Below are 25,604 nucleotides of genomic sequence, written 5' to 3'. Positions count from 1 at the left end.
GAATAACTAAGCAACTATAAAGCACTTCACAAAGTCCAGCCTATCATTAAACCCTTCTACTTCTCAGCATTCATTTTTTAAAATCTGGAATCTATCTACTTACAGATGAAATGTCAAGGCTTAAATATAAAGGTCTACAGAGTTACAGAATTTTGAAGGGAAGAAAAGCCTTTTACTGTTCATGTGAATCAGACCCCAAGCTGCCCAGTGTCCACAGAGTGCTGCCTCCCTCCCTGTCCCCAGGGACTCACGTGCTGCATTTAACCATGAGTGTAACCCTGAGTAGCTGGAGCGAGCAGGAAAGGGGCCATCGTGGGCAGCTGAACCAATGCCTGGGCAGAATATGCAGGTGGCTTCTATCCTTTCTGAAAGGAATGAGGACATTTGCTTGCCTTAACAGGTCCTGCAGATTGGCCATAAGTTGGTCTTTGAGAACCTTAGATCTCTTACTCAGAGCATAGCTTCTCATTGTAGCCTACTGAAGATGGAGACGTGGAAAAGGAGGAACCGCGCTCTAGGTCCTAAATGGCCTCCTTGCCAGATCCAGTGTCCTCCTGGCATCCTGAATGTCAGCTCCAGGCACTGCTGCCCTGTTGTCCCCAGCAGTCTCTGTGCCTGGGTCCCCCCATGCCACAACCCCTGCTCACCCATGCTGTGACAGCGCCTTCCCTGTCTGCTGGGCTGTGTTCCCTCTTCTGCTCCCACCTGTGCCCAAGCCCCAAAGTTTTTTGTTTGTTTTTAAGGCAGAGTCTCGTGCTGTTGCCCAGGCTGGAGTGCAGTGGTGCAATCTCAGCTCACTGCAACCTCCGCCTCCCAGGTTCAAGTGATTCTCCTTGCCTCAGCCTCCCGAGTAGCTGGAATTACAGGTGCCTGCCACCAGGCCTGGCTAATTTTTCTGTATTTTTAGTACAGACATGGTTTCACTATGTTGGCCAGGCTGGTCTCAAACTCCTGACCTCGTGATCTGCCCGCCTCATCCTCCTGAAGTGCTGTGATTACAGGCGTGAGCCACCACGCCCAGCCTGAAGTTTTTGTCTTTACCTTCTGCTATCTCCTGCCTCCCTCAATGCTCCCCAATGCTATCTCCTGCCTCCCCCAATGCTTCAACCATCACCTCCTGTGCTGGGAGCCTGGACTTCTCTCCACCTCGCACGCCGCTGCCTGCAGGACAGTAACTCACTATCAAACCACCACCTCACGCCACACATAATCCAACCAAACACACAGCCACCCATGACCTCAAACTCAACCCCGCTCTCCAACCTCACTGGTTCCTGTGGGTTTCTTCATTTGTTTTCACTACAACATTTACAACCAAGCAGTCTCCAGCTTCCTCTTCCCCTCACCCTCAACTTCCAAAGCCACCTGGAGACAACTGCCTGTCCCTCATCCCTGCCATAGCCCCAGGCATGTCCTTGGGCTCCTGCCTCAGTTTCCAGCCTGGCATGGATTACAGGGGAAAGGAGTTGCAATGAGACCTTCTCTAAAGGATGCAAGAACGAAATACTATAGCACAGTGCAAGGCACTGCACCCAGCCACGTGTCCCAGGTCCTGGGCCCAAGGTCAGCAGCCGAGCCTACCAGTTCAACCACAGCTGAATGGAAGGGGAGGAGGCTAAGCAACGGGGGAAGGTCTGAGCAACGGAAACGGGTCGAGAGTCAGGCAACAGACTGACCTCATCCCTGAATTCCTGAAGGAGCTCCTTTGGGGAATGCCACTCGTCCTTGCCTGTCTGTTCAGGAAAATGTAAAGGAAGTCAACCATGTTCTTCCAGTGTGGAAGTCTCCCCCAAAACATCACACGCAGTGATTACTGAGTAGGTTCCCAGCACAACCCTGTCCATGATAAGGTGTAAGTTTCCTTTCACTCACTGCACTTGTTACCCATCTTCTACTGGACTTGGGCTTCCAGGTAAACCTGACCCAGGTTTTATATCCCCACAGCCTTACTTGGTCTTCCAGGTAAACCTGACTCAGGTTTTATATCCCGATGGCCTTAGTTAGTCTTCCAGGTAAACCTGACCCAGGTTTTATATCCCTACGGTCTCCTGCATGACCCAGATTTTCTTGCCACACAAGTAGTGTGATGTGGTTTTTTTTAAAAAAAACATTGGAGCAGGCATTAGGAGACCTGGAATTTTTTTTCTCATCACAATCTCTGACCTTGACTGGGTCACTGACTTCCCTATTCTCATCCATCAAATGGGGAGAATGGCACCTACGGTTGTGAAGATCCAACAGCAAGAGAAGTACAAGCACCCCAAGAACCAGGTAGGGTTCCAGAGAGGCCCAGAGGTTCCAGAAAGGTCAAAGGTCATAGTCTATAGCCCCTTTCATGGGAAATATGGGGTGATAGACCCAGCATTCCAAAATCTGCAATAACCTAGGCAACGTAATGAAATTTTCTGGATAGGAAAGGCCTGCTGGGTACAGCGAGAAAAACTCATCACATGCAGAAGACAGAGCCAGACGTGCCAACTTCCTCTCTGGAGTGTCCATCTGGGAGGGGCTGCTTTCTGAACCTGGCCAAGTCATCACCAACAGAGCATAGGCACGGGCAGCCCGGTGCAGGCCGGAGGTTTCCGCTATCCTGCCGGCAGGGGCTGACCTTATCCCTGTCCTGTTTTGCTCTCACGCTGTTTTCACAGTTGTTATCTCCACGAGCAGAAGATGGGGCTGACTGCGGGTTGATTGTGATATTTAAGTGATCTCAATTATATGGGGTTTTGAAATCGTACATGTGGCTATTCTATCCACCTAACCTCAGCCTCCTGACAGCCTTCTGAAGGCAGGGGATGTGTGGGGTAGGGTGGAATATGAGGTGCTGGGAAGCGGAGGTGTGGGACACGGGACTGATTGAGTTCAAGTTCTGAGTCACCATGGGGCCAAGGGCTGAGCCCACAGCCAGGAAGACCCAGGCTGGGCTGTATCCTCCCTGGCCAACATGACACCCCCAGATCATTCATTCTTCCTTCGGTCTTCTTAGAGCACATGCACTGCCAAATCCTTCAATCCCAGCCTCAGACAAAGGTTTCATCACCAGATTTGGATCGCCTTTGGATTTCATGGCAGCACAGTCTCCCCAGTGATACATTCCTCCAGTTTCATCATTGAAAGGTACTAATATTTTTTGAGAACCCGCTATGCATTAGAGACTTAACAGTGTCTGGTGTTTTCTACACATACACATTCCTAATTCCTTTGAGGTAGGCATGGTTATGCCCACCTCATATGTCACGTGACACATGAAGACCCGGAAACACTGAGGTTAGGAAACTTCCAGAGCCGAAACAGCTGGCAAAGCCAGGAGTCTCGTCCGTGCCTAACTCACGCTGCTCTGGTCACTAGGTGGGGTTTTCTGGCTCGTTCCATCCTAGGTTTACATCAGTGTTGTGGGCGCAGATCCTCCTTTACAACCTCTTCCCAAGCCCCTCGCCCGGCTCCTTGCTCTAACAAATGTCCTCTGCGTAGGGCTCCGACGCCTCTGCCCATTTCACAACACTTAGTGAGGAAGGTGCTCACTCCTCCCTCCACCCAGGCATCCCCACTGCCCTCCCATGGAAACAAACCAGATTCATTTGGAGTTTTGAACAGGCAGGAACCTTCCAGAGTTCTGCTCAGCCCTAACTCCACCTGCTGGCCATTCATTCCACTTTAGAAAGGAGTAAGAACATGACGACTTTCAGCAGCCTCTTTAGAGGAAACAAATTCACCAACTCACCTCACCCCTGGCTGTTTGTCAGTGAGAGGAAGGATGGGCAAATCCATGCGGAACCACCCCTGCTCTGGTTCCAGGACTTGCAAGCCTTCCTTTGTGCAGGTGGCCAAGGCTGCAGCAGGGACTCTGGGCAGAAAGTGGCCCACCTGCTGAGAATTAGGTGGGCCATTCCGGCTAACAGTCATTTTTCTGTTGCCTAGCACCCTGTGTCACACGAAGAGGTAGCCCTGGCGTTTGACAGACAGAGGCACGGAGTGTTCAAATAATCGGCAACTTTCACAGAAAGGTCTCAAAGCATCTCACTCCTACTGTCCTTGAACCATGTCAGCAAGGGTGACAGAGTGATCCCAATCCCAAACTGCAGGTGTAAAATTTCATCTCCCCTGGTTTCATGGAGTTGAAATGAGCCAGGCTGCAAATTCAGGACACAACCCAGCCAAGACCCTAGCTCCAAGACACACTGTTCTACACTGTATTGTACTCTCTTAAAGGCAGGAGATGCAAATCCCTGCAGAGGTGGGGTTTCTGCTATTTGCCTCTAAGCCCCATGTCTTTCCAGATGGGTCCCACACATTGGAGTAATGCCATCTCTACCAGCTCACACCCTTGCTCGCTCCTCCCAGAGTGACAAGCCCAGGTGGGGCTGAGACTCAATCTCTGTGTGTCTCTGGAGACCCAGCCTTGGCCCTATTTCCCCTAAGATGGGTGGACAGAGAGCTGGGCTTGGGCAGCAAGGAAGGACAACCTGCGGTCAGGAAATGAGCATGTAGCTGAGTACACAAAAGCATTTTAGGGCCTGGTGGTTGAGCATTCATTCATTCATTCACTCACACTCAGAGCATCTACTGAGCAATTACTACTGTGCTTTAGGCCCCAGGCTACAAAGATGAAGATGAAATGGTCCCTAATTTCTAAGAGTATCTGGTACAGTGAATAAAGGTGTATGTGTTGGGGGTGTGGGCAGAGAGCTGAGGAGCTGGGTGGCCAGGAGTTCTCCAGCAGAGACCTCCATCACACAAAGCTGAATCATCAAGGTAAGAATCCACAGCCACAACGGAAGGCAGCTTAGAGAATTGACTTATCTGATCCGTGAACCTACTTTCACACACGGAATCGTGACACAAATGAATAAAAACAGATGTGCAGGCCTCTAAATAGGCCCTGTCCAATATGCAGAATCATTTAATTCTCGTTGAAAATCCAATAAGACTCAGGGAGAGGAATAAATCAGCAAAGCACAGGGGATTCTTGGGGCAGTGATGTGACTCTGTCTGATACTACAGTGTGGGTACCTGTCATTACACATTTGTCTAAACCCATCGAATGTACACCACCAAGAGTGAACCCTAAACTATGAACTCCGGGTGTTTTGTGTGTCAGTGTAAATTTAAATCTATTTTTTATAAACCAAACAATAGCACTAGATTATGGTATTGACAGGAGCAGTGGCTCCCCAGTCCAAAGCTCAGAATGGTGTCCCCGGCTCGAAAGTGTCTGTCAGGCCAAGTACAGTGGCTCACGCCTGTAATCCCAGCACTTTGGGAGGCCAAGGTGGGCAGATCACTTGAGGTCAGGAGTTTGAGACCAACCTCACCAACATGGTGAAACCCCATCTCTACCAAAAAACAGAAAAATGAGCTGGGCATGGTGGCGAGTACCTGTAACCCCAGCTACTCGGGAGGCTGAGGCAGGAGAATCACTTGAACCTGGTAGGCGGAGGTTGCAGTGAGCTGAAATCATGCCACTGCATTCCAGCCTGGGCAACAGAACGAGACCTTGTTAGAAAGAAAGAAACTAAATAAATGGAAGAAAAGAAAAGAAGGAAGGAAACAAACGAAAAGAAATGAACGAAAAGAAAAGAAAGTGTCGTGTCTTTAAGATAGTAAGCAGTGCCCTCTAAATTTTCTCTTGGTGTCCCTAAGTGCCTGTGGACACCACTGTCCATAAACTTCTCAAAGGAAGAGAGCAAACCCCCGGATCCCATAAAGCTATTAACAGTAGCTGATTGCAAAGTTAACAACTGTGGCATCTAAAGTCAATTTCCTTGGACAGATCTCTCCAGAAGCATAAACCCCAGGCAAGAGAGAAACATATTTGCAACATGGAGTGGGGAGGGGCTGAAGAAATAACCCTCACAGAGTGTTTCAATTACTGATTCTTATGACACAAAATCCAAGCTTCACAGGACCTTTCCAATAGACTTTATAAGCAGTTTTCAAACCATAGGAAAGATTTATTGCCAACTTCATCAACCATGTTAATGTTTCATCATTAACAGATGCATATCAAGTTCCTCTTGTTTGTGAAAAGAATTGCATTTAAAAGATAAGATTCATGTTCATTAGTGGTTTCAGATAGATACTCATAAAAGACATCCCTGGGATCTACATAGGTCGAATCTTCCTCCAGAACAACAGGAGAAAGGACCAGAACTCAGGCCCGGGCTTGCGCATGGATGGCATACAGATGGTGTCAACGATGTGGCTTAAGGGACCACGTTCTGAGAGAGGACGGCAGTCAGAAAGAAAGTTGGACCACACCCGGGGAGCCAACCGAGTCTCCAGACACGATGACCACCATCTCCCTGAAAACTGGGGAGTCCACCCTTCTCTCCAGCCTCCGAATAAGGAATTTATTGCTTGGGAAAGAAAAGCTATTTTCCACACTTTTTTTTTTTTTTTTGAGATGGAATCTCACTCTGTCATCCAGGCTGGAGTGCAGTGGCACAATCTTGGCTCACCACAACCTCCACCTCCTGGGTTCAAGCGATTCTCCTGCCTCAGCCTCCCAAGTAGCTGGGACTACAGGCACATGCCACCACATCTGGCTAATTTTTTGCATTTAGTAGAGACGGGGTTTCACCATGTTGGTCAGCCTGGTCTTAAACTCCTGACCTCAGGTGATCCACATCCCTCGGCCTCCCAAAGTGCTGGGACTACAGGCACGGGCCACCACGCCCGGCCATATTTTCCACACTCTTGAAGTGCCTGTTCCAATCACATTTTCAGGTTAAGAGACGAAAGCTTTCAAATGTAAATGTTCATGGAGAGAGAATGAATTATGCTACTACTCTCCTTTCACACTTTAACTCGAATTATCCGATGGAATCAGCTTTGACTGTCTAGCAGAACCTTGGGGTTACGTGACATGGTCAGGGGAGTATTCAGGAAGCAGAAGAAATCTGTGGGGCCTGGAGAATGGACCCAGAGAGCACGGCAGTCAGAAAGAAAGTTGGACCACACCCAGGGAGCCAGCCTAGTCTCCAGACACGATGACCACCATCTCCCTGAAAACTGGGGAGTCCACCCTTCTCTCCAGCCTCAGAATAAGGAAATGGAAAGAGGACCCTTTCTTTAGAGCAGGTAAGTAACTTAAAAGGACCTAACAAGTTACTATCTGGTACCATGTAAGAATGTTCTTCCTTCATTTTTTAATGCACATGCTGTTTTGTGAAAGTAAATAGAATCTCTGGACCCCACATTCCTTATGCCAAAGGGAAAGGTCATCTTGGGAACTGAGTCACGCAACACCGCCTTCCTTTTGTTCCCAAATGAGAGTTGTCATTTCACAACCCCGTGTCATCGCCTCATCCATAAGCCAGGCTCCCACAATGACAGAAGGTCACATATCTCCCCAGATGGCCTCCTCACAAATTGCTCACAAGGAGATTCCTCGTGAGTCCCTAACTCTTTCCGGATACATATCCTTCTCTATAAACTAGCCCTAAAACTGAGTTCTGTTGAATCTCACCCTGACAATGTCAATTACTAACTTATCTTCACAGGAATAGGACAAGGACAAGACCGCAAATCATCCTTCCATCTACACTCAGACAAATGCATCACTGACTTTTCACATGAAAGATGTAATTTACTGAGTGTTAATCAGTAAGTGCTCGCTGCCTACTCTTTCTTTTTTTCCCCTCCTGCTTGTTCCTTCCCTTTCAAATACAGAAGTTCCCCAAACCCTCTGTTTTTATTTTTGTTTTTGAGACAAAGTATCACTCTGTTGCCCAGGCTGGAGTGCAGTGGCATGATCACAGCTCACTGCAGCCTCAACCTCCTTGGCTCAAGCGATCCTCCTGCCTCAGCCTCCAAAGTGTCTGGGACCACAGGCACACACTACCATGCCTGGCTAATTTTTATATTTTTAGTAGAGACAGGGTCTTGCTGTGTTTCCCATGCTGGTCTTGAACTCCTGGGCTCAAGTGATCCTCCTACCTTGGCCTTCCAAAGTGCTAAAATTACAAGCATGAGTCACCACACCTGGCCCCCAAAACCCTCTTTGGAAAAGCACAGGTCAAACACACATGCTCTGGTGACTTGTGTTTTCCCTGGTGCATCCTCATACTTTGGCTAAGTGAACCGCTATTGACTGAGACTCCTGCCTCAGTTGCTTTTTGGTTAACGATATGGATTGATTTCTGCACTTCAGCTGACCTTCAGTAGGACAGTTTTGCTTTACTACAAACCTGTGGCAAAGTGCACAGGCCTGTGCATTTTTGAAGCCCTATGCTAGTTTCTACTGATAGCCTTAATAGTTTAATCACTGAAATAATGATTATTGAATTTAAGGTCAAAACAGCATCACTAGGCTATGTGCCAATAGTTGTAGCTATGGGTATGTCGTAATTTTCCTTGATTCTTTTGTGATGTTACATGAAAGGGTTGGACTAGACAACCTCCCGGGTCCCTTTCAGTCCTGACATTCTTCATCCTGTGCCTCTGCAAAGCAAACAGACTGGCCTCAAGTGCATCGGGTGATCTCTGGGGCCCCGAGTCCCTGGAAACTGCCAAAAGCATCTGGGTTTGCTTAGACCCCTGGGGGAAGCATGGCTCTGCCAGGTGTCACAGCTGATTTAACTAAAAGAAAGATGAGAACCAGCCAGGGGAACTGAAGCTTGACAGCGTCCCCGAGGGTCTGTCCAGTGAGAGCCAAAACAGCATGGGGAGGACAGGAGGAAATCTTCTCCAGCCCAAGATTCACAGGCTGCGCTTATTCTAACCGCAGCCATCAGTCCCCAGAAATGTCCCCACGGCTCTATAAAACCTCCGTGCAAGCTGAGAAAGGGGAAAGCTGAATCTGCGGGTGTCAGTGATGGATGGGACGAGGCAGAAACACAGGGCAGACAGGGGGTGGGGGAAGAAAGGAGGTAAGCAAAGATACTGTCCTCTTCCCCGGAGAAGTTTGCATGAGCTAAGATGTCCACCCGGGGAGCTCAGATAGTAGCAATCTTTCTGCTTCCAAGACAGAGGGGAGATAAATGATCATTTCATACTTAAAACCACAGCTTTATGGCCAGAGATCCCATGAGCCTGTCATTCTTCTGTGCATAGACCCTATAAAGACAGTCTACATATTCAGACCCCACATCTGCATGGGGACAAGACACTGAGAGAGGTTCAACGAAGCAAACAGCTGCACGGGACTTTGGGAACAGAACTCAGAATCTTCCATCTCCTAGACTGCAAGACTCTCGGAACGCTTTCTCTCAAGCTTTGCTTCTAGCACTGTGGCACATTTCCATAATAACGACCCTAGCATCAGCTACCTCATGAGGCCAGACGAAGGCCAGCTTGAGGAGTCTCTCTTTGCGGGAGAGGAGACCCTTTATGGAAGATCAGACTTAAAAAAAAAAAAAAAAGATAGGGCCTTGCTATGTTGCCCAGGCTGGTCTTGAACTCTTGGCCTCAAGCCATCCTCCTGCTTCAGCCTCCCAGAGTGCCAGGATTACAAATGTGAGCCACTGCATCTGGCCCAGGATTTTTTTTTTTTTTTTTTGAAATGTATTCTCACATTTGGCCAGACTGGAGTGCCGTGGCGGATCTTGGTTCATGGCAACTGCCGCCTCCCAGGTTCAGGTGATTCTCCTGCCTCAGCCTCCCGAGTAGGGTGGAATTACAGGCACCTGCCACCACACCCAGCTAATTTTTGTATTTTTAGTAGAGACGGGGTTTCACCACGTTGGCCAGGATGGTCTCAGAACGCCTGACCTCAGGTGATCTGCCTGCCTCGGCCTCCAAAAGTACTGAGATTACAGGCATGAGCCACTGTGCTCAGCCCAGGATCCTTTCAGATCCACCTGAGGGTATCATGTACTGAGGCTCTCTGGAAAGGCTTGGGGGACTGAAGAATAAACTTAGTTATACAAGAAAAGTGATAAAATTCAGGAAGAAATGAGGCCAGTGAAGCCTCTTCAACCAGGCAGGGTGAGAACTTTCTTCTGCTGACTTCTGACTTGTTGGCACAGGTGCTATTACTGAGGGCATCTATGAAGCAGTCCATGGGAAGAGTCCCAGTTACTTACAGAGCTCTGACTTTAGTTACTGCCAAATTCCATCCCCTATGACTTATGATGGAGAAATGAGTTGTGGCGATACCACATGATTATCCATGAGTTAAAAATGAGAAGAGAGCAGCCAGGCACGGTGGCTCACGCCTGTAATCCCAGCACTTTGGGAGGCCGAGGCAGGCAGATCACAAGGTCAAGAGATCAAGACCATCTTGGCCAACATGGTGAAATCCTGTCTCTACTAAAAATACAAAAATTAGCCGGGCGTGGTGTAGCACGCGCCTGTAGTCCCAGTTATGCAGGAGGCTGAGGCAGGAGAACTCAGGAGGTGGAGGTTACAGTGACCCAAGATCGTGCCACTGCACTCCAGCCTGGCAACAGAGCGAGACTCCATCTAAACAAAAAAACAAAAAAAAACACAAAAAAAATGAAGTGAGCTACCACCAATCAAAATCGACGGCCATGGTCACACGCTACAACATGGAGGACCCCTGAGGACATTCAGCTAAGTGAAATGAGCCAGTCATAGACACATACTGCATGATTCCACTTACATAAGGGATCTCAAGCAGTGAAACTCGCAGAAACAGACAGAATGGTACTTGCCAGGGGCTGGAGGGGTGAGGACTCAGTTGGGGAAAGGGAAACAGAATAGAGTTTCAGTCATGCAAGATGAAAAAGTTCTAGAAATCTCAATACCACAGTGTATACACAGTTAACAATACTGTAGATTTTGTTAAGAGTAGATTTCATATTACATGTTTTTAACTATAATTAAAAAAAAAAAATCGGTCGGGTGCAGTGGCTCATGCCAGTTATCCCAACACTTTGGGAGGCCAAGGCGAGCGGATCACGAGATCAGGAGTTCGAGACCAGCCTGATCAACATGGTGAAATCCCATCTCTACTAAAAATACAAAAATTAGCTGGGCGTGGCAGCATGAGCCTGTAATCCCAGCTACTCAGGAGGCTGAGGCAGGAGAATCGCTTGAACCCAGGAGGCAGAGGTTGCAGTAAGCCAAGATCACGCCATTGCACTCCAGCGTGAGTGACAGAGCGAGATTTCCATCTCAAAAAAAAAAAAAAATCTATACCTCTAGGTGGTGCACAATGGCTCACGCCTGTAATCACCGCACTTTGGGTGGCCAAGGTGGGCGGATCACTTGAGGTCAGGAGTTTGAGACCAGCCTGGCCAACATCGAGAAACCTGTCTCCACTAAAAATACAAAAGTTAGCTGGGCATGGTGGCGGGTGCCTGTAATCCAAGCTACTCAGCAGGCTGAGGCACAAGAATTGCTTGAACCCAGAAGGCAGAGGTTTCAGTGAGCCAAGATTGTGCCACTGCACTCCACCCTGGGTGACTGCTGTCTCAAAAAATAAATAAATTAGTGTGTGTGTGTATATATATATATATATAGCTCTAAAAGTTTTGGGGTAGAATTAAAAAGAATGTATAGCTATGAATTGCTTAACAGTTGTGTCTCTAATCCATCTTAACACTGATGCAAAGAAGAGCTTGAAAACGGCAGGGAGTGGTGGCTCATGCCTGTAATCCTAGAACTTTTGGGAAGCTGAGGCAAGCAGATCACTTGAGGTTAGAAGTTCGAGAACAGCCTGGGCAACATGGTGAAACCTCACCTCTACTAAACATACAAAAGTTAGCAGGGTGGTGACGTGCATCTGTAGCCCTAGTTACTTAGGAGGCTGAGGCAGGAGGATCACTTGAGCCTGAGAGGTAGAGGTTGTAGTGAGCCAAGAGTGCACCACTGCACTCCCACCTGGCTTTTGGGTGTGAAACCCTGTCTCAAAAAAAAAAAAAAAAGACTTTGAAAACGTTTAACATACTATAAAGGGAATGTTTATAGTCATAGCTCTAATAAAAAGAAATGGCAAAAAAAAAAAAAATGGGCAAAAGATATGAACATTTTACCAAAGAGGCCAGAGAGATGGTAAATGTGCAGATGAAAAGATGATTGACATCATTTTAGCCATGTGGGAAATGCAAATTAAAACCACACTGAGGCTGGGTGCAGTGGCTCATGCCTGTAATCCCAGCACTTTGGGAGGCTCAGGTGGGCAGATCACTTGAGGTCAGGAGTTGGAGACTAGCCTGGTTAACACGGTGAAACCTTGTCTCTACTAAAAACACAAAAATTAGCTGGGCATGGTGGTGCATGCCTGCAATCTCAGCTACCTGGGAGACTGAGGTGGGAGAATCACTTGACCCCGGGAGGCAGAGGCTGCAATGAGCCAAGATTGCACTACTGCACTCTAGCCTGGGTGACAGAGCGAGACTCTGTCACAAAAAAACAAAAACAAAAACAAACAAAAACTCACAAACCCACAGTGAAAATACAGCACAAAGAATGGGAGAAAATGTGTACAAATCATACATGTAATAAGGGTCTAGTATCCATAATAGGGAACTATTACAACTCAACAATAAAAAGATAACCTCATTAAAAAATGGGTAAAGGACTTAAATAGACATTTCTCTCAAGAGGACACTATACAAATGCCCAATAAGCACCGTAAAGACACTCATCATCATTAGTCGTTAGGGAAATGCCAATCAAAACCACAATGTGATACCACTTGACTCCTACTGGGATGACTAAAATCATTAATGTAGACAGTAACAACTACTAGTGAAGAAATTGCAACCCTCATACACCGCTGGTGGGCATGTAAAATGGTGCAGCTGCTTTGGAAAACAGTCTGGCTGCTCCCGCAAAGGCTAAACATAGTTACCATCTGACCCAGCAATTCCACTCCTAGTTATACACCCATGAAAAATGAAAGCTTACATCCATACAAAAACCTGTTCATAGCAGCATTATTTATAACGGGCAAGAGTGGAAACAAACCAAATGCCCAACTGCTGAATGAATAAACAAAATGTGCTAGCGCCATACCATGCAATATTATTCAGCCATAAAAAGAACAAAGTTCTGATTCATACTACAGTATGAATGACGCTTGAAAACATTATGCTAAGTGAGACTAGCCTGAGACAGACAACTCTTACACAATAGTGTAAGATTTTATGTATATGAGATGTCCAGAGTAGGCAAAGCCATAGAGATAAAAAGAGACTAGCAATTGCTGGGGCTTGGAAGAAGCGAAGAATTGAGATTGATCAGTAAAATGGATCTGGGGTTTCTTTCGGGGGTTATAAAATGTTCCGAAATTAAAAGTGGTGACGGTTACACATATATGCGGATATACTGAAAACCACTTAATTGTACAGTTAGAGACTCAACTGTTTAAGCTATTTGTAGCTATAGATTTTTTTACTCCAAAATTTTCAGAGCTATAGATTTTTTTTTAAATTATAGTAAAGAACAAATATGAAATCTACTCTCATCCAAGGTGAGTTTGTGGCATATAAATCATATCTTAATTTTTTAAAAAGCAAAACCTTAAAACCAGAATGAGATAGCATGATGCACCTATCAAAACAGCTAGAATAAGAAATAGTAATTACACCGAATGCTGGCAATGAGGCAGGGAACTGGATCCTTTATCCCCTGCTGGTAGAAATGTAAATGGTACAGGACCTTTGGAAAATAAATTTTGGAGTTTCTTTGAAAACTAAAAATGGACTTACCATGCAACCCAGCAATGGGACTCTTGGGCATTTATCACAAAGAAGTGAAAACTCACGCCCACACAACAATCTGTATGTGAATGTTCACCGCAACTTTATTAATAATAGCTACAAACTGGAAGTTACAGTAATGTCTTTCAGTGAGTGACTTGTAAAGCAATCAGCGGTGCATCTACACCATGGAATATGACTCAGCAATGAAAGGGAATCCAGTAACTTGGATTAACCTCAAGGAAATTATGTTGAATGAAAAAAGACAATCTCCAAAGGCACATATAGTATGACTCTGTGTACATAACACCCGAAATAAAATTATAGATATGGAGAAAAGATAAAGGGTTGCCAGAGTTTAGGGATGGGTGAGGGGAAGGGTGGCTTAAAAGGGGTAGTAGGAAGAAGCCACTTGGTGATGGGACAGTTTTGTATTTTAATTGTGGTGGGGATTACAGGAAGATACATGTGATAAAATTGCATTGAGTTTTACACGTATACATAAATGACTGCCTGTGTAACTATTAGGTTGGTGCAAAAAGTAATTGCGGTTTTTGCCATTAAAAGTAATCACTTTTGTACATTTTACAGTAAGACACACGTAATAAACTTGCACAGAGTTTTACACATGTACACAAATGAGTGTCTGTGTAGCGATTTAACACTAACATCTGAATAAACTCTGCAGATTTCATCAATGTCATTGTCTGGTTTTGATACTGCACTACAGTTAAACAACATATTAACAGTAGGGGACAAGGGGAGAGGGGTGCCTGGGACCTGTCTGTACATTTCTTTGCAACTGCCTGTGAATTTAAGATTATTACAAAATAAAAAGAATGTTTTGAAAAAGTAATCCCTGTACCACAGGAAACTAAAAATATAACAATAATATAGCATCTGTCCCTGTTTAAGAGTAATAACTGTGTTTCAATAAAACTTTCATTTGATGGCAAAAAAAAAAAAAAAGAGAAATACCGTGCACAGTATAGTCACAAATCCTGACCCCTCCTTGCTGGAGGGCAGTCTCCTTCCAGTGTGAGCTGCCTACACTCAAAAACAAGGCAGGAGCTCCCAGTGTGGGTCCACTGACCTGTGCACCCTCATCTGCCCTCCATTCCCTGGTATGCAGCTCTGTCCTCTGCTGTGTGCTGGCTAACCCCAGCGCCTGCACACATCCCTCCCCTGTCTAAATTCATCGTCTCTCGCCTCCACCAACTCCTCGCATTTCCTATGGCCCAGCAGGAGTACCCATCTTTCATGTGGATTAATTGTATCTTGTCACTTGACTTCAGAGACCAGGTCTAATTCTTCCACAACATTCTCCATAACCCATGACACAGTGCTAAGCATATAGGAAGGATTTTCCTTGTGGATGGAATAAATGCCTGTCTGCCTCGAGATCTTATGGGATATACAGGGATATGAGAGCTATAACATAACACCTCACACATAACCAATACTCTGTCCTTATTAGTATGTTACCTTGTTTTTTTATTATTACAGTGCTATGGATAAACCATAGTAGGTATATTATGACCAATTTTACAGATAAACTAAGTTCAGAATAGTCAAGTGACACCCAGTTAGAACTCAGAACTCTCTTTTAAAACCTATCAAGGACCTGTCTATTCTTGCATCTATCGGGATGCAAATTTCTACCTTAAAACTATTTTCAACTAGGTATGTTATTAATTAATTCAGGTACAAATATTCCCAAAGGAAGTGTAATATTTTGCAGCACAAAGCATGACATTGGTCAATACCCTGGGGGTGGTCGAGGTGCTGGATGAAGATGACACAGAGCAAATGTCTTAAAAAGTAGGGACAGCAGTGGTCTGTGATCAAAGACAAACTGGAAGAACACAGGAGAGCGCCCCTTCCAGACGTATCCCAGATCCAGCCATTTCTTCCCAGAGCCACTGCTACCCACTAGTCCAAGCCTCTGGTCTTGCCTAGACAGTTCCAGTCATTTCCCAATTGGTCTGCCTGCTTCCGCTTTTGCCCCTCAGCAATCTGTGGTTCACTCGGCTGTCAGAGTGTTCCTTTTCTGAAAGGCTCATCAGATTTCACTACTCCGTTCAATGGCTCCCCAAAGCACAAAGATCTAATCTTCCCCCACTTGCTTAGAAATGTCCACATGATCCAGCCCACACTCACCTCTCCAAACCCAGCTTGTCCCATTCTCTCCCCACCACCAATGCTCATTCCTATTTTTCTACCCCTCAAGAAGGCCAAACTGTTTCCACCTTGGGCCCAGTTGCAATGGATTCTTGGTCTGCCTGCCATGCTTTTCTGCCTGATCTTTGTATGGCTGGTTCTGTGTCCTTCAGATTTCAGTTTAAAAGTCATCTCTTCAACCTAAAGTGGCTTCCAGTTCCTATCATATTACCTTTTTTTTTTTTTTTTTTTTTTTTTTTTTTTGACAGAGTCTCACTCTTGTCACCCAGGCTGGAGTGCAGTGGTGCAATCTCAGCTCACTGCAATCTCTGCCTGCCTCCCAGGTTTAAGCAATTCTCCTGCCTCCGCCTCCTGAGTAGCTGGGATTATAGGTATGTGCCACTACTCCTGGCTAATTTTTGTATTTTTGGTAGAGACAGAGTTTCACCATGTTGGGCAGGCTGGACTTGAACTCCTGACCTCAAGTGAGCTGCCCACCTCAGCCTCCCAAAGTGCCAGGATTACAGGCGTGAGCCACCACGCCCGGCCTACCCTCTTTTAATTATTGGTCAAACACCTATCATTATCTGATATTTTTCCTATGGACTGATACATTCACTGATGTAGTGACTGTCTCTCCCTCATCCCACTACCATCTAGGTTCAAGGAGGGCCTGGAGCTCTTTTCCGCTGTTCCCTTTTGTATTCCCAGTGACACACCATAGGTGTTTAGTAAATATATGTAGAATGAAGATACAAATGAATAAATTAAAAAGACCACTATCCTATCTACTTCACAGCTTTGGCTCTATTTGGCCAATCAAGTGGCCGAGTAATGACAATCAGAGTACATTAACAGCCTTCACCTAGAAAGCAGGGAATAGCACGATTCTAAATAGCTCAAAAGCTTTCTGAAAACAGTATATGCTTAGTCACCCTCCGAAGTCCAGATCAAGCCTGCTCAATCCAGGGTCTCCTGAGTCTCAGCCCGGGAATCTTTACAAAGGTTTTCACAGTCACCTACAATCTGGCCAAACCCTGCCCATGCAGCTGTCCATTATTCAACAGGGCTAGAAGCCAAGCTCCCAAAATCATTCCAAGTTCAATGTTCACTCAAGGTCTCCCGAAATTCTGGGCTGCATACTACTGAGGTCACATACCTCCCTGCACTCAGACCATTAAATCCCCCATTCCTTAAGCCCTCAGCTCAGTCAATACCTCTCTTCTACCATTGTCCATCACTGACTTAGTCCAGAGCAGCAGTTCCCAAAGTCTGCAGAATCCTAAGGGGCCCCAGGACCCACTCATTCATTCATTCATTTTACTTACTTATTTATTTAGACAAAGTCTCACTCTGTTACCCAGGCTGGAGTGCAATGGCACGATCTCAGATCACTGCAACCTCCGACTCCCGGGTTCAAGCGACTCTCATGCCTCAGCCTCTTGAGTAGCTGGGATTACAGGAACGTGCCATCACACCTGGCTAATTTTTGTATTTTAGGTAGAGACAGGGTTTCACCATGTTGGCCAGGCTGGTCTCAAACTCCTGATCTCAAGCGATCGGCCCACCTCGGTCTCCCTAACTGTTGGGATTACAGGCATGAGCCACTGCACCTGGCCCCAGCACCCTTTTAGGCAGTCCATCAGATTAAAACTATTTTCAGAATACTACCAAGATGTTATTTGTCTTTTTCACTGTTTGTTATTTGCACTGCTGGTGCAACAGCAAGGTAAGTTAAACTGCCGGCCTCATAGCACAAATCAAGACAGTGGGACCAGATGATTCTAGTAGTCATTGTATTCTTCAGTGCCAGGTGCAAGCAGAAAAAAAAAAAAAAATGCCAGTTTAACAATGTCTTCACTGAAGCAGTAAAAATTATTAAATCCTGACCCTTGCATACACATTGTTAATACACCCAAGTGTGAAGAAATGAAGTATACACATAAAGGCCCTCCGCATAGCAAAGTACGATGGTTGTTTCGAGTTCTGAGCTGAACTAGTGGCTTTCTTCATGAAACACTATTTTTACTTGAAACAACAAAATAAAGCGCCAACCATATTTATTCAGATTTGGGTATTTGATAGACAATTTCTTGAAGGTGAATAAAGTAAGCTTGTCACTTGAAAGAAAACAACGGACAGTATTGGTTGCCAGTGACTGAGTGTGAGCTCTCAAGCAAAAATTAGAACTTTAGGAAAGTTGCCACTATGAGTTGACAGTTTCCCAATACTTAGTCTTTCCCCCATCAGATCAATAGTGATATTAACAAATATGATTTTTATATCGTATAATTAAATCTCACCGCATTTGGAAGGTCTGCATAATGCGGTAAAACTACTATTTTCCAAACGGTCAGGGCATGATGTTATGAAATCACGCATGAATAAGAAATCCATTCAAAGTACAAGATAGGCCAATGTATTTTCAGGTAGGAATACAGAAAGTTCATTGATGAGGTTTCAGATTCTACATTATAACAAATTTTTAAGATACCACCACTTTTGAGTTTGGGTGCAGTATCAAAGAAGAATCAAGAAACAGAGATCTACTTAGCAGCTCAAATACTTGTTGACCATAAGCTACCTCTCTCCATCTCTAAGGAATGAGTATCTTTGTTTTTGACCAAATGATCTGTTAAACTTGAGGATCTCAGCACACTTGTGGGGATACCTTTAAATTGTTTTAGAGCCCTTTCTGAAAAATGTGAATGAAATGAGTTCTGATTCTTTTTTCAGTCTATTTGGGGTTCAAATCTCACTTTAGAAACTACAGATCCTGTCCCATTCCTGTTTGCTTTTGATCATCAAAAAATAAATACTGTTCATTTCTTTCCCTCCATGCTATATATTCCATCAAAGCTTGAACATATGTTTTTTTGTTTTGTTTTCTTTTGGTTTTTTTTTTTTCTTTGAGAGGGAGTCTTGCTCTGTTGCCCAGACTGGAGTGCAGTGGCACGATCTCAAATGACTGCAACCTCTGCCTCCCAGGTTCAAGTGATCCTCCTGCCTCAGCCTCCCAAGTAGCTGGGATTACAAGCACATGCCACCATACCTGGCTAATTTTTGTATGTTTAGTAGAGACGGGGTTTCACCATGTTGTATCACCATGTTGGCCAGCCTGGTCTCAAACTCCTGACCTCAAGTGATCTGCCCACCTCAGCCTCCAAAACTGCTGGGATTACAGGCTTGAACCACCAGTCCTGGCTCTGAACACACATTCTTAATGGAGACAGTCAGATAGAAACGTCAACGCCAGCACCAGTCAAGATGAAGCAAGCCGACCATACTCTATGATTCCCACTGATTTTAACTGAAATCTCTGCATATAGTTTAAAAAAACCCAAAACCCTACCCGCCTGAACTCTGAACACTAAACAATTAGAAGCATGGGGGATCTGACCCAAAGGGGGCTGAATCATGGAGCTGTGTAGCAAAAACTCCAGGAGAAATCCCTTATTACGGACAAAGGCCTTCGTTTCTGTCTCTTTCTTATCTTTTTTTCTCACCCGGTCTAGCCCTCAGGCCATGCATATGGAAAGATCTCCCAGATCTACTCATGAATTAAGCAAGGTGTAGTGAAATGTACACAGTGTGCTGCCATTTGTGTCAAAGACTATGGTAATAACACATATTTGGATTTAAAAACAAACAAACAAAAAAAACCTCCATTGAGGACCGGGTGCCGTGGCTCACACCTATAATCCCAGCAATTTGGGAGGCTGGGGTGGGTAGATGACTTGAGGTCAGGAGTTTGAGACCAGCCTGGCCAACACATGAAACACCATCTCTACTAAAAATACAAAAATCAGCTGGCCGTGGTGGCGGGTGCCTGTAGTACCAGCTACTCAGGGGGCTGAGGTACGAGAATCGCTTGAACCAGGGAGGCGGAGGTTGCAGTGAGCTGAGACTGTGCCACTGCACTGCAGCCTGGGCAGCAGACCAAGACTCTGTCTCAAAAGAAAAAAACAAAACAAAACAAAACAAACAAACAACTCCACTGAGATAAAGAAAATGTAGTTTATATATGTCATGGAATACTACTCAGCCATAAAAAGGAATGAAATAATGGCATTTGTGGAGATCTGGATGGAATTGGAGACCATTATTCTAAGTGAAGTAACTCAGGAATGGAAAACCAAACATTTTATAGCCTCACTCATAAATGGGATCTAAGCTATGGAGATGCAAAGGCATGAGAATAAGAAAGGACCCTGGAGACTCAGTGGAAAGGGTAGGAGAGGGTGAGGGATAAAAGACTACACACTGGGTACAGTGTACACTGCTCAGGTGATGGGTGCACCAAAATCTCAGAAATTACCACTAAAGAATGTATTCATGCAAGCAAACACCACCTGTTCCCTAGAACTGATTGAAATAATAATTTTTAAAACACCACTGACTGTTTATACAAGAAACTAATAACAATGGCTACTTATTTGGAGGGTGTGTGGGGACTGTGTAGATGGGTGTCAGAGATAGTAGAGAACCCACATGAGTGTGTTATCTGTTAACAATTCAATACACTATATTTTAAAATGTCATCCTTGCACAGAACCCAATCAATTCTGTTGAATGAAAAAAGCACGCAAGATAGCTTCCCTTCCATCTGTTCCCATCTCCAGCACACACCCGTCACTACTGATGTTGGCACTCCTCCATGGGACGTTTCAGGACCCCCTGGACAGCAGCAGGCAGCTCTTCAAATTTTTTTTTTAATGTGGTTTTTAAAACAATACTTGAGAATAATCAGCTTCCAGTAATGAGCGCTTGCATCACTCTAGAAAAGTGTTTTCAAAAGTATGTTCTAATTAGGTCCTTAGAACACCCTGAGACAGTTTATCTGTTCCAGGCTCTATTTTATAGAAGGGAAAACTGAAGTTGTGGGAAGTTAGGGGATCTGCCCATGGTCATTCCTCCAGAAATGGCAGAGCCGATTGAGATCTTCTGATTACAAGTTGACAGTCCTTCCAAGGCAGCTTAGAGAAGGGTAACACCCCTATCATCCTTCTTAACTCCAAAAGAAGAAAGAAGAAAATGATAGCAAGACCTCCGCAGATTTTCTTTCAATCCCATGACATTTTGTGACAGGCTGATATAAGTATGGGTCAGTCTGGGTCTTGGTCCTAGGGGACAGTACCAGCAGAGAGGGAAAAATATCCAAATTCTGTTCTGACTGTTGCACTTGTCCAGCAAGAGAGAAATGAGGAAGGAAAAATGTCCTTGGCTGGTGTGGAGAGAGCTCTGCCAGTAAATCTGGCGGATGTTCCAACGTGCCAAAGATATCCCCCCAAGTCCTATTAACACCATGACACTGAACCAGAGGCAGTGAACACGTACTAACACTGCTGACATCTTGGCAGCTTTTGAAAGAAAGATCCTGTTGCTATTTACTAATGCGTGGGTGGGATATTTGAAGATGGAGAGGTGCTGCAAAGGAAGCAGAGTGTGGGAGGACTTTGCTCCCAAAGACTGAGTTGAATGTCGCTCTGCATATGCTTTGCAAAAGTTTCCCTCCATTAGCTTTTCCTCCTCTTTCATCTCGTACCCTCCAAATCGACTCTAGAGTCCCAGATCCTCCAACAGAGAGAAAGCGGGAACTATCAGCAAAGAGAATGAAACGTGCCCTTCATAACTACAGTCTGGATCCACTGTCCAAGCTGAATGGAAGCTTAAAGAACAGCAGCATCAACAGCATCTAGAGGCGGGGTGTGGTGGCTCACGCCTGTAATCCCAGAACTTTAGGAGGCCAAGGCAGGAGGATCACTTGAGGCTGGGAGATCGAGACCAGCCTGGCCAACATGGTGAAACCCCATCTCTACAAAAAATATAAAAATTAGCTGGGCATGGTGGTGGGTGCCTGTAATCCCAGCTACTTGGGAGGCTGAGGCAGGAGAATTGCTTGAACCTGGGAGGTGGGGGTTGCTGTGAGCCAAGATCACGCCATTGCACTCCAGCCTGGGCTACAGAGTGAGACTCCATCTCAAAAGAAAAAAAAAAAAAAAGAAGGTGGTGCAAGTAGTAGTCAATAACTCACAACTATTTTAATTACTCTAGGGTATGTAAAAATATTTTAGGGAGCATCACAAAACTTTAAAAAGTCAATTTAATTTTAATTTCAAATTTTAAACTAATGGGCTAATTTTTCTTGTTTTGCTTTGTTTTGAGACAGAGTCTTGGTCTGCTGCCCAGACTGGAGTGCACTGGCACGATCTTGGCTCACTGCAACTTCTGCCTCCCAAGATCAAACGATTCTCCTGCCTCAACATCCCAAGTAGCCGGGATTACAGGCACGTACCACCATCCTCAGCTAATTTTTGTATTTTTAGTAGAGACAGAGTTTCACCATGTTGGCCAGGCTGGTCTCGAACTCCTGACCTCAGGTAATGGGCCCGCCTCAGCCTCCCAATGTGCTGGGATCACAGGCGTGAGCCACTGCAATCAGCCCATAATGGGCTAATTTTATGTAGCTTTGATGTGATCCCTTTCAAAGTGGATAGGGAATAAAAATGGCATAAGCAAAGGTCTGGAAACGTGCAGGGTCCCCCAGGTTGAGCTAAATTCTGCTCCACAGCAGCTCAGCAAAGTGAAATAATTCTCTTCCTCGCCTCAAGTTTCCACTTTTCCTCCAAGCCTGGAACGCTCCCACACTTTGTTATCTAAGAGGCCAGGGTGATTCAAGGGAAAGGGGAAAGGAATTCTCCCCCAAGATCTACATCTGATCAACAGAAATGGATCTGCCTTCACACTGAAACAATTCTCCACGGTCCTATTGTTCTTTGTTTTTCCCAAATGATGGAAAAATCTGATTCCAGAAAAATGTTAGTAGCTAGATGATGTGACCATAGTGCTAAAAAGTTATGTGGCTTAAGATTTTAAGGGCTAACCTATTCGAGTATTTTCAGAATAACATCTAATCTCTTGACATAAATCTATTACATAGTCATATAAGCAAAGCTCCCACAAGATGGAGAACAAAGGGGACAAGCCTAAAAAGGTTTCACTTGGAAAAAATTAAGTATGACTCAGGCTTGGGATACTCAGGCTTAGACTTGCTGTGTCCAACTCAACATGGAGTAGACAACAGTAAAGATTAAGAAGGGGAAAAGGAAGAATAAAAACAGGTGCTTGGAGCCACACTGGGGGCAAAATACTTGACAAACGTTGAGAAAGTTCTGGCAAACTATCAGGAAGGGGTTAGAAAAGTCTAGACTACTGTCAGTAGTGTAGAGCTGAGGAATGTTTGTTTGTTTGCTTGAAACGGAGTCTCGCTCTGTCACCCAGGCTGGAGTGCAATGGTGTGATCTTAGCTCACTGCAACCTCTGCATCCCGGGTTCAAGCGATTTTTCTACCTCAGCCTCCCGAGTAGCTGGGATTAGAGGCACGCACCACCTTACCCGGCTAATTTTTGTACTTTGAGTAGAGACGGGGTTTTGCCATGTTGGCCAGGCTGGTCTCGAACTCCTAACGAGTAGCTGGGATTAGAGGCACGCACCACCTTACCCGGCTAATTTTTGTATTTTTAGTAGAGACGGGGTTTTGCCATGTTGGCCAGGCTGGTCTCGAACTCCTAACCTCAGGTGATCCCCCTACTTCAGCCTCCCAAACTGCTGGGATTACAGGCATATGTCAAAGAAGAATAAATCATTTCCCGTAGTTGGACGTACCTTCCCTTTACAGGAACAGCTTCTGTGCAAGAGCATGAAGAAGCCTCCAGGGTCCAGGGAGCCCTGGGCAAAGCTCCCTTTGAACCCTGTCCTTTGTAGACATGGATGCAGCTGGAGGCCATTATCCTAAGCAAATTAATGCAGGAACAGAAACCCAAATACTGCATGTTCTCACTTATAATGGGAGCTAAACATTGAGTACACATGGACACAAAGAAGGCAACAATAGACACCGGGGCCTACTTGAGGGTGGAGGGTGGCAGGAGGGTGAGGATGGAAAACTACCTCTCAGGTACTGTGCTCAGTACCTGAGTGATGAAACGATTGGCATCCCAAATCCCAGCGGCACGTGATTTACCCACATCACACACCTACACACATAGCCCCTGAACCTAAAATAAAAGTTGGAAGGAAAACAAAATAAAAAGGACACTAGGGATTGGGAAGAGCAAGGCAGCTACCCTAAGCCATCCCATCAGACAAGAGAAAGACACTTCCCTCAGACTTTTCTTGATGGGTAGAAAGAAGGGAGTTTCTTAACATGTGCAAATGGGTTCATTAATGCAAAAAAAAAAAAAACAAAAAAAGTCCTTATTCCATGTGATACCCACATCAGAACTCTCTCCAGCAGTATGTCACATTACCCTAAAAATGTCTTCCATCGGGGGGACTGGAAGAGATGGTTCACTGCCCCAGAGGCCTAGACTGGCCTGCCCCCCACTATCACCCCAACTTGGTTGTGGCAATGCCATTGCTTCGGAAGAGTGATGATCATCAAAATTTTCCTCCAACACTGGCATTTGGCCCAGAGCAGAAGACTCTTATAAATTTTCATTCCCAAAATGATCCCAACCCTTAAGATCCCGACCCTTACATTTTGCAACCACCTTGGCCATCCTGCACCTCTATGTCTTACCAACTACGGTTAAGAATCACAGGAGTGGTAGCTGTGATAGCAATTTCATTTCATTTCCCTCAGCACTTTTCCTTTCCTCTGAGACAATTCCTTAGAGCCCTACGCTGTCGATAACAATCACACAGTCAGGAACAGTCGTCACAGCTCACAGGCACTGAGCACTTACTCTTTCGAGCATTACGCTAACGGATTTACATAACTATAGTTTTTACACATTTAAATCATATTGCATTAGCCCTCTGACATAGATCGGGGTGTCCAATCTTTTGGCTTCCCCGGGCCCCATTGGAAGAATTGTCTTGGGTCACACACAAAATATACTAACACTAACGATAGCTGATAAGCAAAAAAAAAAAAAAATTGCAAAAAAATCTCATAATGTTCTAAGAAAGTTTACAAATTTGTGTTGGGTCACATTCAAACTGTCCTGGGCTGCAGGTTGGACAAGCCTGATACAGACGCTACTATTGTCCCCGGTCTGCAGAAGAGGAAACTAAGGCTCAGCATGCCAATCTTCATCTCATCCTGTTCTCATACTTTGGGAAGAATTCCTTATCCAACAGTAAAGTTTCAGGGATCCAAAGTTTATGAATGGTCTTTTTAACAGCTGGGAGGCAAGGAGGGATAATAGTAGGAGAGAGAGAGGGTATACAATAATGCTCTCTGGTCTGGGCTTTTGGAAGAGTATTCTTGACTCCTTTGGTCACAAAATTCACACAAGGTGTAGCTACACTATTGTTTTGCTGTGGCACAGGATTTAGCCGATTCTTACCCTATTGTCTTCCTGGATTTCCCAGTCACTGGAGAAAGTCGCCAGCTGCTGCCCTTGGGAACAGTTTGAAAACTGGAAAAGGCTAGAAAACATCCTTCTGTTCTCTTGAGTGTCCGGGAAGATGGCATCTTGGAAATTGACTCCGTGAGGCAAGAGGTTATAATTTTCATCCATCCTAATGGAGAAGAGGGAAAAAAAGGCAGACATGTAGACTCGACAGCCAAGGGTGTACCAACTTCAATCAAGAGTCACAGACAACTGCAATGGGCTTGCCAGTTTCACTTCAATGTCTGGCGTGGCTCTCATTAGAGGAGTTACTACTTCTAATTATTTCTTTATCTCACACTACATCAGTCTATCCTTAAGGTTTTCAAAAAGACGAGTTTGAGCAAAGTATGGAGAAAAGTATGCATATGGTGCCTGTTTGTCTATTTGTGTTGTCTTCCAAGTCCCCCAAGGGGTCTTCCTTCTCAAAGAGGGT

General features: G+C 45.2%; 1 protein-coding gene across 2 annotated transcripts in view; it reads right to left on the bottom strand.

The window, feature by feature from the left end:
• Positions 1-25,604, bottom strand: part of CCDC3 (coiled-coil domain containing 3) — a 157,952-nt gene that overhangs the window by 72,673 nt on the left and 59,675 nt on the right. For both annotated transcript variants that reach the window (XM_021943045.2, XM_021943044.2), the window contains exon 2: positions 25,124-25,298. In XM_021943045.2, the coding sequence (XP_021798737.1) occupies positions 25,124-25,298 (175 nt within the window). The remainder of the gene's footprint in view (positions 1-25,123; positions 25,299-25,604) is intronic.

The sequence above is a fragment of the Papio anubis genome, chromosome 11 (assembly GCF_008728515.1).
Source record: "Papio anubis isolate 15944 chromosome 11, Panubis1.0, whole genome shotgun sequence".
Classification (NCBI taxonomy): Eukaryota; Metazoa; Chordata; class Mammalia; order Primates; family Cercopithecidae; genus Papio; species Papio anubis.
The sequence above is the reverse complement of the archived record's forward strand: the minus strand, read 5'-3'. Positions and strand labels throughout refer to the sequence as shown.